The following is a 12,750-nucleotide window of genomic DNA, read 5'->3' as shown; positions in this document are numbered from 1 at the left end:
GCAGTTGGGACATTGGGCTACCATCTCCACGACATCTTTTTTCATTCCATTCCACCAATAGATCTATCGAAGGTCCCGATACATCTTTATCGCTCCGGGGTGAACTACATATCTAGAATAATGGGCCTCCGAAAGAATCTTGGCGCGGAGCTCTCCGACTGTCAGTACACACGAGTGGCCCTGGTATCTAAGGACTCCATATCCTCTTAGCTCAAATAAAGGTGTCGCTACTATGGAATACTTTCCCTCAGTTTTATAAGCTCAGGATCCTCGTGTTGTCGCTCTTTCACTTCAGTAACAAAAGATGATTTTGCCGTATTCTGAACAAGAATGCATCTACCCTCTGCATCTACCAAACGCACCTGCAAACTAGCTAGCTAGCATAGATATTTGGTCATCTTGACCTTATCAACTTCAACACGGCTTAGACTGCCCATAGACTTCCGGCTACGGGCATCAGCAACAATATTAGCTTTGTCGGGATGATATAAAATATCAACATCATAGTCCTTTAGTAATTCTAGCCATCTTCTTTGTCGTAGGTTCAGCTCCCTATGTTTAAACAAATACTGAAGGCTCTGGTGGTCGGTGAAAACATCAATATGAACCCCATATAGATAATGCCGCCAAATCTTTAGGGCGAAGACAACTGCGGCTAACTCAAGATCGTGCATAGGATAGTTTTGTTCATGTTTCCACAACTTTCAAGAGGCGTACACGATAACCTTACTATTCTGCATAAGAACACTACCTAGTCCAATTCTCGAGGCATCACAATATACAACATAACCCTTGGTGCCATCCGGAAGAGTCAAGACAGGTGCCGTCGTAAGCCTTTTCTTTATCTCCTGATAACTTTGTTCCCACGCCTCAGTCCACTGAAACTTAGCTCCCTTATGTGTTAGTTTCGTCAATGGTGCAGAGATAGAGGAAAATCCCTCCACAAACCTCCGGTAATACCCTGCCAAACCTAAAAAGCTACGAACCTCTATCGGATTCAAAGGCCTCGGCCAAGTCATCACAGCTTCAATCTTTTGGCCATCAACCTTGATACTATCGTTGGTAATAACATGACCAAGAAAAGCTACAGAAGTTAGCCAAAATTAACATTTAGAGAATTTAGCATATAACCTATAGTCCTGGAGAGTCTGCAATATAACTCGCAAGTGGTTCGCATGCTCGGCTTCCGATCGTGAATATATCAGGATGTTGTCAATAAACACAATCACAAATTCATCCAAGAATGGTTTGAATACCCGGTTTATAAGATCGATAAAGGTTGTTGAGGCATTAAGCCCGAAAGACATGACAAGGAATTCAAAATGGCCATACCTCGTCCTAAATGCTGTTTTTGGGATATCAATATCCCTGACTCGTAGCTGATGATAACTGGATCGCAAGTCGATCTTCGAAAAGCATTTGGCACCTTGTAACTGGTCGAACAAGTCATCAATCCATGGAAAAGGATACTTATTCTTGATAGTGACTTTATTTAGTTGCCTGTAGTCAATACACATCCGCAAGGAGCCATCTTTCTTTCGAACAAAGAGCATCGAAGCACCCCATTAGGATGTACTTGGCCTAATAAAGCCTTTATTGAGCAAGTCCTTTATTTGTTCCTTCAATTCCCTTAGCTGTACAGGAGCCATTCTGTAGGGAGGAATGGATATAGGCTGCATATCAGGAAGCAAATCTATAGCGAAATTGATTTCCCTTTGGGGGGAATTCCTGGAAGCTCATCAGGGAATACCATCGGGAATTCATTCACAAGAAGAACCGACTGAAGAGTCGCTGGCTCCTTATCTATATCCCTGACATGAACCAGATGGTATATACAGCCTTTAGCAGTAAACTTTCGAGCCCTAAGGTATGAAATAAACTTACCCTTGGGCGTGGCTGCATTACCTTTCCATTCAAGGGCAGGCTCACCAGGAAAATGAAATCGGACCAACTTTGCACGACAATCAATATTAGCATAAGAAGCTGCCAACCAATCCATACCCATAATGACATCGTAGTCTAGCATAACCAATTCAACTAAATCAACAGAGGTTGGACGGTCGTTAATTAACACTGTACAACCTCGATAGACATGATTAACTACAATAAAGTTGCCAACAGGCGTAGACACCTCAACTGACTGTGGCAACAACTCAGATCTCATGTCAAGCTTACCAACAATAAATGGAGTAATATATGAAAATGTAGAGTCGAGATCTATCAATGCATAAATGGCATGAGAATGTATTGTCAATATACCTGTGACAATATCTAGGGATGCCTTTGAATCTTGTCGGCCTGTGAGTGCATAAAAGCGGTTCTGGCCACCACTAGAACCTGAGGTGTCTCTTCCACCTCTCCCCCTACCACAGCCCTAAGTAGACTGTGGACCCGATCGGGGAGCATAGACTTAGGACGAAGAGGCTGTTGTGGATCCTGAAGGCTGAGCTGGTGCACCTCTACCTAACCCTGGGCACCGGCTAATAAAATGTCTTGTCTATCCACAATGATAACATGCACTCAAACCCTGTCTACACTGCCCGGTGTGTAGCTTACCGCACTGAGTACATGCAGGAGTAGGCTGTCTCATTTGTGCGGAACGCTCCTATCGACGGCCCTCAAGCTAGCTTGAGCTCTGCCTCGGTCTTGACTGAATATAACGATCAAATCGCTAGCCCTGCATCTGTGGTGGGAAACTACTTGCTTATCGAGGTGGATATCGATGGAGTGGGGTCCTAAAATCACCCCGTGGCTCCCTATAAGACCCCATAGTACGAGCCCTCTTACTCTGCTCCCTATCCTTGTGAGTATCACGAATCCGACGGGAAAGGTCCTCTATAGTCTGAGCGAAAGCCTGTATGCGGGAAATATCTACATCATCCGATAAGGATGCTACCCTACAGTCTCTAATCAAATGATCCCCCAAACCATCCACATAATGATGAACTATATCCCTCATTGTACGTACGATATCTGGTGCATACCTCGCAAAAGAATTAAACTTATGGATATAATCCCTCACACCCATATCCCCCTGCTTCAGGCTAAGAAACTGGTCAAGACGGGCCTCCTGAACCTCCCGTGGTAAATAATGGGCTAAGAAAGCCTCAGAGAAGTCCTCCCACTCTGTTGGCAGAGCATCAGGTCCTCTAGATCTCTCCCATGCCTCATACCATAGGACTACTACATCACGTAGCCGAAAAGAAGCCAAATCCACAGCCTCGGTGACGGAGGCATGCATCACCCTCAATACTCTATACATATGGTCTATAAAGTCTTGGGGATCCTCAGTGGAACTGGATCCTGTAAATAATGGAGGGGCCAAGTGAAGAAACTCTCATACCGTCGAGCTTTCTGTCCGATCTCTCTAGGCATCTGCTCCCGACTCTAGCTATCGCTCATGAATAGAAACCATCCTAGTCAGCAACTGAACTGCCTCCCTCATCCCCGGCTCCCAGTCTTTGATGGGGGAACAATAGGTGCTGGAGGTCCCGTGTCTCTAGCTGCCTCAGGTACTAATGGAACTGGTGAGGCTGGGGGTACTGCATTTCCCTGGGCTCCAACAAGTGCTGGGGAAGCTGAAACTAGGGGTACTGGAGACTCACTATGAGCCTCTAAGGGAAACCTATCCCTCTGACCGGTGGGGAACGACTAGTACCTTCCCCCGGATCCATACCTATCTCTCGATGTGCCATCTCCTGAGCTTAGGTAGCCTGTTAGATAAGAAACACAAAGCACGATTTAGATTTCACATGTTCTTATAACTTCGCTCTATAGCACGATCTATTAATTGAAAGAAACATAACTATTCCTAAATGCCTCATAGCCTCCTGATTATAAGTGTGGTGCACAACACACCCATAAGCAGGACTCTACTAGACACGGCTTGTGGACTCCCTGGGATACGACCTACTCTGATACCAAATTTGTCACGCCCCAAACTAGGGTAGGCACGACTGGAACTCGATACTGAATTCGATCGAGTTAGCCACTAAACATACTAGCTAACTAAACTGGGGGCCCAACAGATCGGGCAGCATAACATCTGAAATACTAAGCCTGGACCACTAAGATCATGACCTGAATAACAATAAACCATATAAACAAAGGTAGACGAGCCAAAATAATACTCCCTCCGTTTTGATTTATGTGAACCTGTTTGACTGGGCACGGAGTTTAAGAAAAAAATGAAGACTTTTGGAATTTGTGGTCCTAAACAAGTCCAAATGGGGCCCAGAGTATTTGTATGGTTATAAAAGCTTCTCATTAAGGGTAGAGTTGTAACTTTAAGCTAAATTGTTACCAAATTTAGAAAGGGTTCATTCTTTTTGGAACGGACCAAAAAGGAAATAGGTTCACATAAACTGGAACGGAGGGAGTAAAGTACTAGCTGGCCGACGAGGCCGCAATTAGAGACATACATGCTACACACATATATATACATGCCAAGCCTATGGGCTGGAGACTGAAAGCTGCAAAAAGAAAACCAGAATACTGTGTCCACAATAGCCTCTAAGAGTGTTATAAGCACTGTCGGGACAAGGCCCTGACTATACCCAAACTGTATAACAAAAGTAACTATCCTATGAAAGCTGTAGGAAGAGGTGGAGCTTACTAACTCGTAGTTGAACCCTGAAATCCTAGCGGAGGGGTCAATCAGAGTCCCTACCTGGACCTGCACGCACGAAACAAAAATGCAGTGTCCCCAAGCAACGGGACATCAGTACGAATAAAAATGTACTGGTATGTAAGGCAGAAAGTAGAATCATACATAGCTGATGTAAAAAAAAGTAATAGAGATACCACCTGACACTGAAACTCTGATAGCCTCCATGGCCGACATCCGACCTCATAGTAATCAAATATGCATGGTATGCTCGTGTAATCGTATGTCGTGAATACATATATATTGATGCAAATGCATGACACACCCAACCAAATGCTAGCAATGGCGGTCTCTCCCGGTAGCTAACCGGTATCATATTGCCAACCTGTGGCCATCTGTAAAATATATAGTTTTTAGGGCAAATAGGCCCCTTACCTCCAATTATAGCTCGAAATCCATGCATAATATGCCATGTATGATATGAACTTTGAGTGCACATAATAGGCCATAACAAGAACTTAGCCAATCTTGGCTCATTGGTACTCTTATTCTCATAATCTCATAATCACCTTCGTATCGCATACAATTGTCTCCTGGAACCTTATATGTTTTTTTTTTTGAATAAGCTTGAAAACGTAACTTGACTCGGCAAATTCTCATAATAAGTCCTTGATATTACCATACATTTTCAGTCTTATTCTCCCAATGTGCTATACCCAATCATATATATAGCTAATATAACCAGGCCACGTTACGTATATTACGTAAGAGAAGAGAGAAAAAAAACACATGGGGTCTCACATTTTTATTCATTCTCCTCCACCAATAATGCTATCTCAGATCCTGATATATTTTTGCGGCACCTGGATGAATGGAATATCGTGAGCTATGGGCCTCCTCCAGAATCAACTCCTGAAGCCCATCCACATTGGGCACACATATCTGGCCTTGCATCCTCAACACCCCATCATCACCAATAGTAACATCTCTAGCATCATCATGCTGAACTTTGTCCTTAAGGACAAGCAAATGAGGATCATCATACTGGCGCTCTCTGATACGATCATACAAGGAAGACCGAGAAATCACACAAGCCAAAACCCGACTGGGCTCTGGAATATCTAACCTTACGAACAGATTGGCCAAGGCCTGAACATCAACTACAAGAGGTCTCTCCCCAACTGGAATATATGCCAAACTCCCCATACTCATCGCCTTCCTACTCAAGGCATCGGCCACCACAGTGGCCTTTCCCGGATGGTACAATATAGTAATATCATAATCCTTTAGCAACTCCAACCATCTCCGCTACCTCAAATTAAGATCCTTCTGCTTGAACAGGTGCTGGAGGCTACGATGATCAGTAAACACCTCACAAGACATACCATACAAGTAATGCCTCTAAATCTTCAACGCATGAACAATGGCAGCCAACTCCAAATCATGAAAAGGGTAGTTCTTGTCATGTGGCTTCAACTGATGAGAAGCATAAGCAATAACTCTACCCTCCTTCATCAACACATACCCAATACCAACTCTTGCAGCATCACAATACATGGTATATGAACCTAAAGCTGATGGCAAAACTAATACTGGAGTTGTGGTCAAGGCAGTCTTGAGCTTCTGAAAGCTCTCCTTAGACTCATCTGACCACCTGAATAGACCACCCTTTTGAGTCAACTTGGTCAAGGGCGATGCGATAGATAAAAATCCCTGAACAAATCAGCGGTGATAACCCACTAAACCAAGAAAGCTGAGAATCTCTATGGCTGAGAACGGTCTGGACCAACTCTGAACCGCCTCTATCTTCTTTGGATCAACCTGAATACCCTCAATGGACACCATTTGCCCCAAGAAAGCCACTGAGCTAAGCCAAAACTCACACTTGGAGAATTTTGCATAAAGTTTCACCTCCCTCAATCTCTACAACACAACTCTCAAATGCTCCGCGTGCTCCTCCTGACTACGCGAATACACCAGAATATCATCAATAAAAACTATAACGAACGAGTCAAGATAAGTCTGGGACACATTGTTCATCAAATGCATGAACGCTACTGGGGCATTGGTCAGCCCAAAAGACATCACCAAGAACTCATAATGACCATATCGGGTCCTAAAAGCCGTCTTAAGAATATCCGAGTCCCTGATCTTCAACTGGTGATAGCCTGAACGGAGATCAATCTTGGAGAACACTCTCGCTCCTTGAAGCTGGTCGAATAAATCATCAATGTGAGGCAAAGGATACTTGTTCTTAATTGTTACTTTGTTCAACTGCCTGTAATCAATGCAAATCCTCATAGTGCCATCCTTCTTCTTCACAAATAGAACTGGCACACCCCAAGGCGACACACTAGGCCGAATGAACCCCTTATCAAGGAGTTCCTAAAGCTGCTCCTTTAACTCCTTCAACTCCACTGGTGCCATACGATACGGCAGAATAGAAATAGGCTGAGTGTCCAGCACCAGATCAATACCAAAATCAATGTCCCTGTCCGGTGGCATGCCCGACAGGTCTGCAGGAAACACATCAGGAAAATCCCTCACAACTAGAATAAAATCAATACTGGGAATCTCTGCACCTTCATCCCTCACAAAGGCTAAATACGAAAGACAACCCTTTCCAACTATACGCTGGGCCTTCAAGAATGAAATTACCTTACTGGGAACATAATCAGTCGAACCTCACCACTCAATCTGTGGTAGACCCAGCATAGCCAATGTCACTGTCTTAGCATGACAGTCCAAAATAGCACGACATGGAGATAGCCAATCCATACCCAATATAACATCGAAATCCACCATACATAACAACAAAAGATCCACTCGGGTCTCCAGACCCCCAATAGTCACCACACACGATCGATACACATGGTCTACAGCAACAGTATCACCCACCAGAGTAGATACATGAACAGGTGAAACAAGAGACTCATGGGGCGTATACAAATAACGAGCAAAGTATGATGAAACATAAAAATAAGTGGAACTAGGATCAAATAATACAGAGGCATCTCTGTGGCAGATTTAGACAATACCTGTAATAATAGCATCGGAAGCAATAACATCGGGTCTAGCTGAAAGTGCATAGAAACGGGCCTGACTGCCACCTGATCGACCTCCCCCTCTTAGGCGACCCTTAACTGACTGACCTCCACCCCTATCTGGTTGGGTAGGTGGTGGTGAAGTAACCGGCGCTGAAGCCAATGGCTGACTCCTCTACTGAGATGAACCCGCAAGACGACGAGGACACTGCCTCTACATATGACCCATCTCTCCACACTCATAGCAACTCCCGGGTGCTGGAGACGTGGACTGAAAGGGAACCCCTAGCACCAGAATGACTAGCAGATGCACCTAGCATAGAATAGCCCTGAACTGATGGAGCACAGGACAAACTCTGACTTGGAAGGGCACTAAGTGATGACTGGCCCTAATGAGAACTGTGAGAACCATGGCCCGATGATGCCCCACGATAACCTAGGTGAGCTGGCTGATCATGCCTGAATGGACGACCTCTATCGTGCTGAAACTGACCTTTCGAAAGAACACCACCATAACTACCAGATCCCTAAGGCCTCTTGGCCTCCCTCTCATCTCTCTCCTAGCGACGAACTGACTCAATCTCACGAGCAATGTCTACAACCTCCTCAAAAGTAGCACGAGACACCCTCTCCCTAGTCATGAGAATACGAAGCTGATATGTAGGCCATCAATAAACCTCCTAATCCTCTCTCTATCTGTCAGAACCAACCAAATAGCATGATGAGCTAACTTTGAGAACCTCATCTCATACTGCGACACAGTCATCTCTCCCTGACGCAACCACTCAAACTACCTGTGCAGCTCCTCTCTGCGAGACTACGGCACATACTTCTCCAAAAAGAGAACGGAGAACTGCTGCCAGGTAAGGGGTGCTGCACCAACAGGCCTATACCTCTCATAAGCCTCCCACCAAGTGAAGGCAACTCCAGAAAACTAAAAAGTAGTGAAAGCGACCCCCTGGTCTCCAGAATACCCGTTGTGTGAAGAATCCTCTAATACTTGTCCAAGAAACCCTGGGCATCCTCGCCCTCTGCACTACTGAAAGTCGGAGGCTGAAGTCTACCAAACCTCTCCAACATGTGTTGCTCATCCTCTAGCCTGGCAGGAGCTACATAGTCCTGAGCAGCTGTAACCGGCTGGGCTGGATGTGCCCCCGGTGTTTGAAGTCCCTACACGACCTGCTCAGGTGTGCGAGCGGCAGGAGTCTGAGTGACTCCCCCGGCCTGAGAAGTAGTTGCGACTGTAGTAATTGAGACCGCCTGAGCTAGGCCAGTGCATACTAGTAGAATCCGAGCCAAGGCCTCCTGAAGACTCGGAATCACAATAGGCACAGCTGGTGCCTAAGCTGGTGTTGTTGGAGCGTCCATAACTGGGACCTGATCCTGCACTGAGCGATTGGTGGATCTGCAGGTGCTGTCCTAGCTGTTGTGCGGGCCACACCCCTACCCCTACCGCGACCACGACCGCGTCCTCGGCCTCTAGTGGCCACAGTTGATGGTACTGGTAGTCGTCCATCCTGACCGGTAGCGCGTGTCCTCACCATCTGTGAGAGAATAGAATTACAGAAGTTTAGTACTTAGATCAACAGATTCGTATGATAAGAATTTCAACAATACGAAGTTTTTCCTAAAGATTCTGCAGCCTCTCAAGGATAAATACAGACGTCTCCGTACCGATCCGCGAGACTCTATTAAACCTGCTCATGACTTGTGAGACTTATGTAACCTAGGCTCTAATACCAACTTGTCACGACCTAAACCCTAGACCCGATTGTGATGGCACCTCTCATGAAGACAAGGCCAGCCAACACAACACCCAATTCATTTTAAGCATTTAAAATACCACAATTAAGGTCTTTAACATGATTAAATCTCAAATAAATAGTGAAACAGTACAATTTGCGGAAAAACCAACACAACCCGACAATCGGGGTGTCACCAGTCATGAGCATCTACCATAAGTCTAGAAGTTTGAAAGGGGTTTATATAGTCTATTACAGAACTAGGAACATAAAGTAAGATAGGAGGGAGAAAAATTGGGCTGCGACGCCGAGTAGCTACCTAGTGGACTCCGAATGGCTTACTGGGAGCAATTAACCCTCACTGGCGGGACCTGAAGCTCCTAAATCTGCACACAGGGTGCAGGGAGTAAAGTGAGTACTCCAACTCAGTGAATAATAATAATAAATGAAGATTGAGCGATAAGAAATCACGTAAAAACACAATAACATGCTATAAAGAAGCAGTGTAAAACCAATAAAAACAATAAAATAGTGAAATCCTTTAAAAAACACCTTAGTTCATAATAAGCTTCTTTAAAACACCTTTTTAACAGTTAAACAAGTAAATGCAAAGTAGCTAAAAAAGATAAACACATAAAATCCGCCCCTCGGGCACAATGTCAACAAAATCAGCCTCTCGGGCAATAACATGGAATAGAACCAGCCCCTCGGGCTATATCTCATATCACAATAGGTACCCGCACTTACTAGGGGTGTACAAACCCCGGGAGGGGCCCCTCACGGCCCAAGCGCAATATCAAGCCATCTCGTGGCATAATCAATAGGCTCTCGGCCTCATATCAAGCCACCTCGTGGCGTACAACTCAGGCCCTCGGCCTCATAGTCATAATCAGTACAACACTGTTACGGCGTGCAGCTCGATCCCATAATAATTCTCACAACACAGGTCCTCGGCCCTACTCAGTCAGAAATCTCTAAAACCAACTCGGGCACAGTAAAATATGATGCTCAGCCCAAAATATCATTTAAAGTGTTAAAACAGAGTAAACATGGCTGAGTTATGAAAACAGTATAATATAGCATGACTGAGTACAAATATAAAATCAAAACAGTGAGGAAATAGCAATAAAAATCCCCTAAGGGTCCAAATAGTTGACACGAGGTCCAAATATGGCATTCAGCCCAAAACATGATGATAGCAAATAGTTTTCAATCAAATATGCGGTAAAACAGTCATTTGGGATGGACAAAGTCATAATCCCCAACAGTGCACGACCCCACGCTCATCATCTAGCGTGTGCATCACCTTAATATAACACAACAATGTGAAATCCGGGGTTTCATACCTTCAGGACAATATTTACAATCATTAGTCACCTCTATCCGGCCCAATCTCTAGCCCGCGATGCCTTTGCCTCACGAATCGGCCTCTGGATGCTCCAAATCTAACCAAAATCAGTGTAAAACCATCATAATATGATAAGGGAACAAAGCCCACTCGAAAGAAATCAAATTACAACACAAATCCCGAAATTGGCCAAACCGGACCCCCCGGTCCCACGTCTCGGAATCCAATAAAATTTATATTAATAGACTCCTTATCACTTCCCGAGTTCATACATACCAAGAATACCAAAATCCGACCAAAAATAGCCCCTCAAATCCCTAGATTAAAGTCTCAAGTTTCCAAGCCCTAACTCCCCAATTTAGGCTTCAAATCCCCCAAATTTCATGTTTAATTAGGCAGAAATCACAAATAGATCGAGTATTAAGTCCAAAATTCTTACCTCCAATAAGTTCTCTTTGGTTCCCTCTTCAATCTCTCTCAAAAAGCTCCAAAACCGAGTAAAAAATGGTGGACTTAGGCCAAAAATCGCAAAAATGGCCTTTTTAAACATTCTGCCCAGCTCATTAATTTACTTAATCGTGATTGCGGAAAACCCACTGCGATCGCAAAGTACAAACTCCTCTGGCCCAAAATTTCACGCTATGTGATCGCGTATATACCCACGCGAATGCGATGCTCAGAGTCTTACACCTATGCGATCGCGAATGAGCCTACGTGAACGCGATACACATAAACCTACACTCACGCGATCACAACCCTATCTGGAACGCGAAGAATAACCTTGATGCCCCCCGAGATAGCTCTACGCGATCGTGAGCCTCCTCACGCAATCGCGAAGAAGAAAAACCTGCAACAGTACTGAAGCTAAAACATGCAACGTTTTAACATGCAATTGATCCATTTAACCACCCGAAACTCACCCGAGTCCCTTAGGACCTCAACCAAACATGCTAACATATCCCATAACATCATTAAAACTTGTTCCAATCTTCGGAATGCTCAAAACAATATCAAAACACCAAATTTGCATCGAATTCAAGCCTAAGAATTCTAAAAACTTCCAAATTCCGCTTTCGATCAAAAAGTCTATCAAACACGTCCGAATGACTTAAAACTTTTCACATACATAACAAATGACACAATGGACCTATTCCAACTTCCAGAATTTCATACTGACCCCTATATCAAAATCTCCCCTATCAACCGGACAACGCCAAAATTCCAATTTCGCCAATTCAAGCCTAAATCTACTCCGGACCTCCAAAACACATTCTGATCATGCTCCTAAGTACCACATCACCTCTTGAAGCTATTTGAACCATCAGAACTCATATCCAAGCCCTTTAACACATAAGTCAACATCCGGTTGACTTTTCCAACTTAAGCTTCCTCAGAAGAGACTAAGTATCTCAAACCTTACCAAAACTTCTCCGAACCTGAGCCAACCAACCCGATAGCACATAATACAGCTGAACAAGGAAATTATAAGCAAAAATAGGGAAAATGAAGCGGTAACTCATAAAACGACGTCCGGGTCGTTACACAATTAAAGTCCTACTTGATCCTAGACTAAATGAGCTCGATTAGTAGAGTAGTACACTACGGGCAAGCCTATGGTGCATTGTTTGTGGCATAAGAGTGAATTCTTTCTATATTTAGTTCCTAAGTGTCTTAAATTTTATTCTGTGGAACTACTCTCTTTTGTTATGTGAGGGCACTTGGTTCATGAAGGAAAGTAATGTCATTGACCTCTACGTTAGAGTGAGTGGGCGAGTTGTGAATAATGCATGGTACTTTTGAGTCGAATCTTGAGGGTGGGATGTTATGATAAGGTGCTCAGTCTACTTTAATTATTCTTGGCATGGTGTATCAGGGAGGTTGTTGGATGAAAGGTTATCCCTAAGTGAAGTGTAGTTTAAATGCTCGACAATGAGCAATGGTTTAACTATGGGGTGTTGATGTGAGACTAGAAACTCGTGTTTTAACCGTAGTATTACATTCCAATTACTG

The 12,750-nt window shown here is 44.2% G+C and overlaps 1 protein-coding gene across 1 annotated transcript; it reads right to left on the bottom strand.

The window, feature by feature from the left end:
- Positions 1-1,693: 1,693 nt before the first annotated feature.
- On the bottom strand, positions 1,694-3,262 carry LOC142182017 (uncharacterized). The gene is made up of 2 exons (XM_075255800.1): positions 2,788-3,262; positions 1,694-2,217 (listed from the first exon to the last, which is right to left on the bottom strand). Exons 1-2 carry the CDS (start codon positions 3,260-3,262, stop codon positions 1,694-1,696), a joined length of 999 nt encoding a protein of 332 aa, XP_075111901.1.
- Between the last annotated feature and the right edge of the window lie 9,488 nt (positions 3,263-12,750).

Source organism: Nicotiana tabacum, chromosome 6 (genome assembly GCF_000715075.1).
Source record: "Nicotiana tabacum cultivar K326 chromosome 6, ASM71507v2, whole genome shotgun sequence".
NCBI lineage: Eukaryota > Viridiplantae > Streptophyta > Magnoliopsida > Solanales > Solanaceae > Nicotiana > Nicotiana tabacum.
The sequence above is the reverse complement of the archived record's forward strand: the minus strand, read 5'-3'. Positions and strand labels throughout refer to the sequence as shown.

Excerpts from the sequence above, each read along its gene's own strand:
- LOC142182017 (XM_075255800.1), bottom strand. The coding sequence starts at position 3,262 with ATGTATAGAGTATTGAGGGTGATGCATGCCTCCGTCACCGAGGCTGTG. Across the intron at positions 2,218-2,787 it reads TCACAAGGATAGGGAGCAGA|ATCTCGACTCTACATTTTCA; the intron begins GTAAGAGGGCTC and ends ATGCATTGATAG.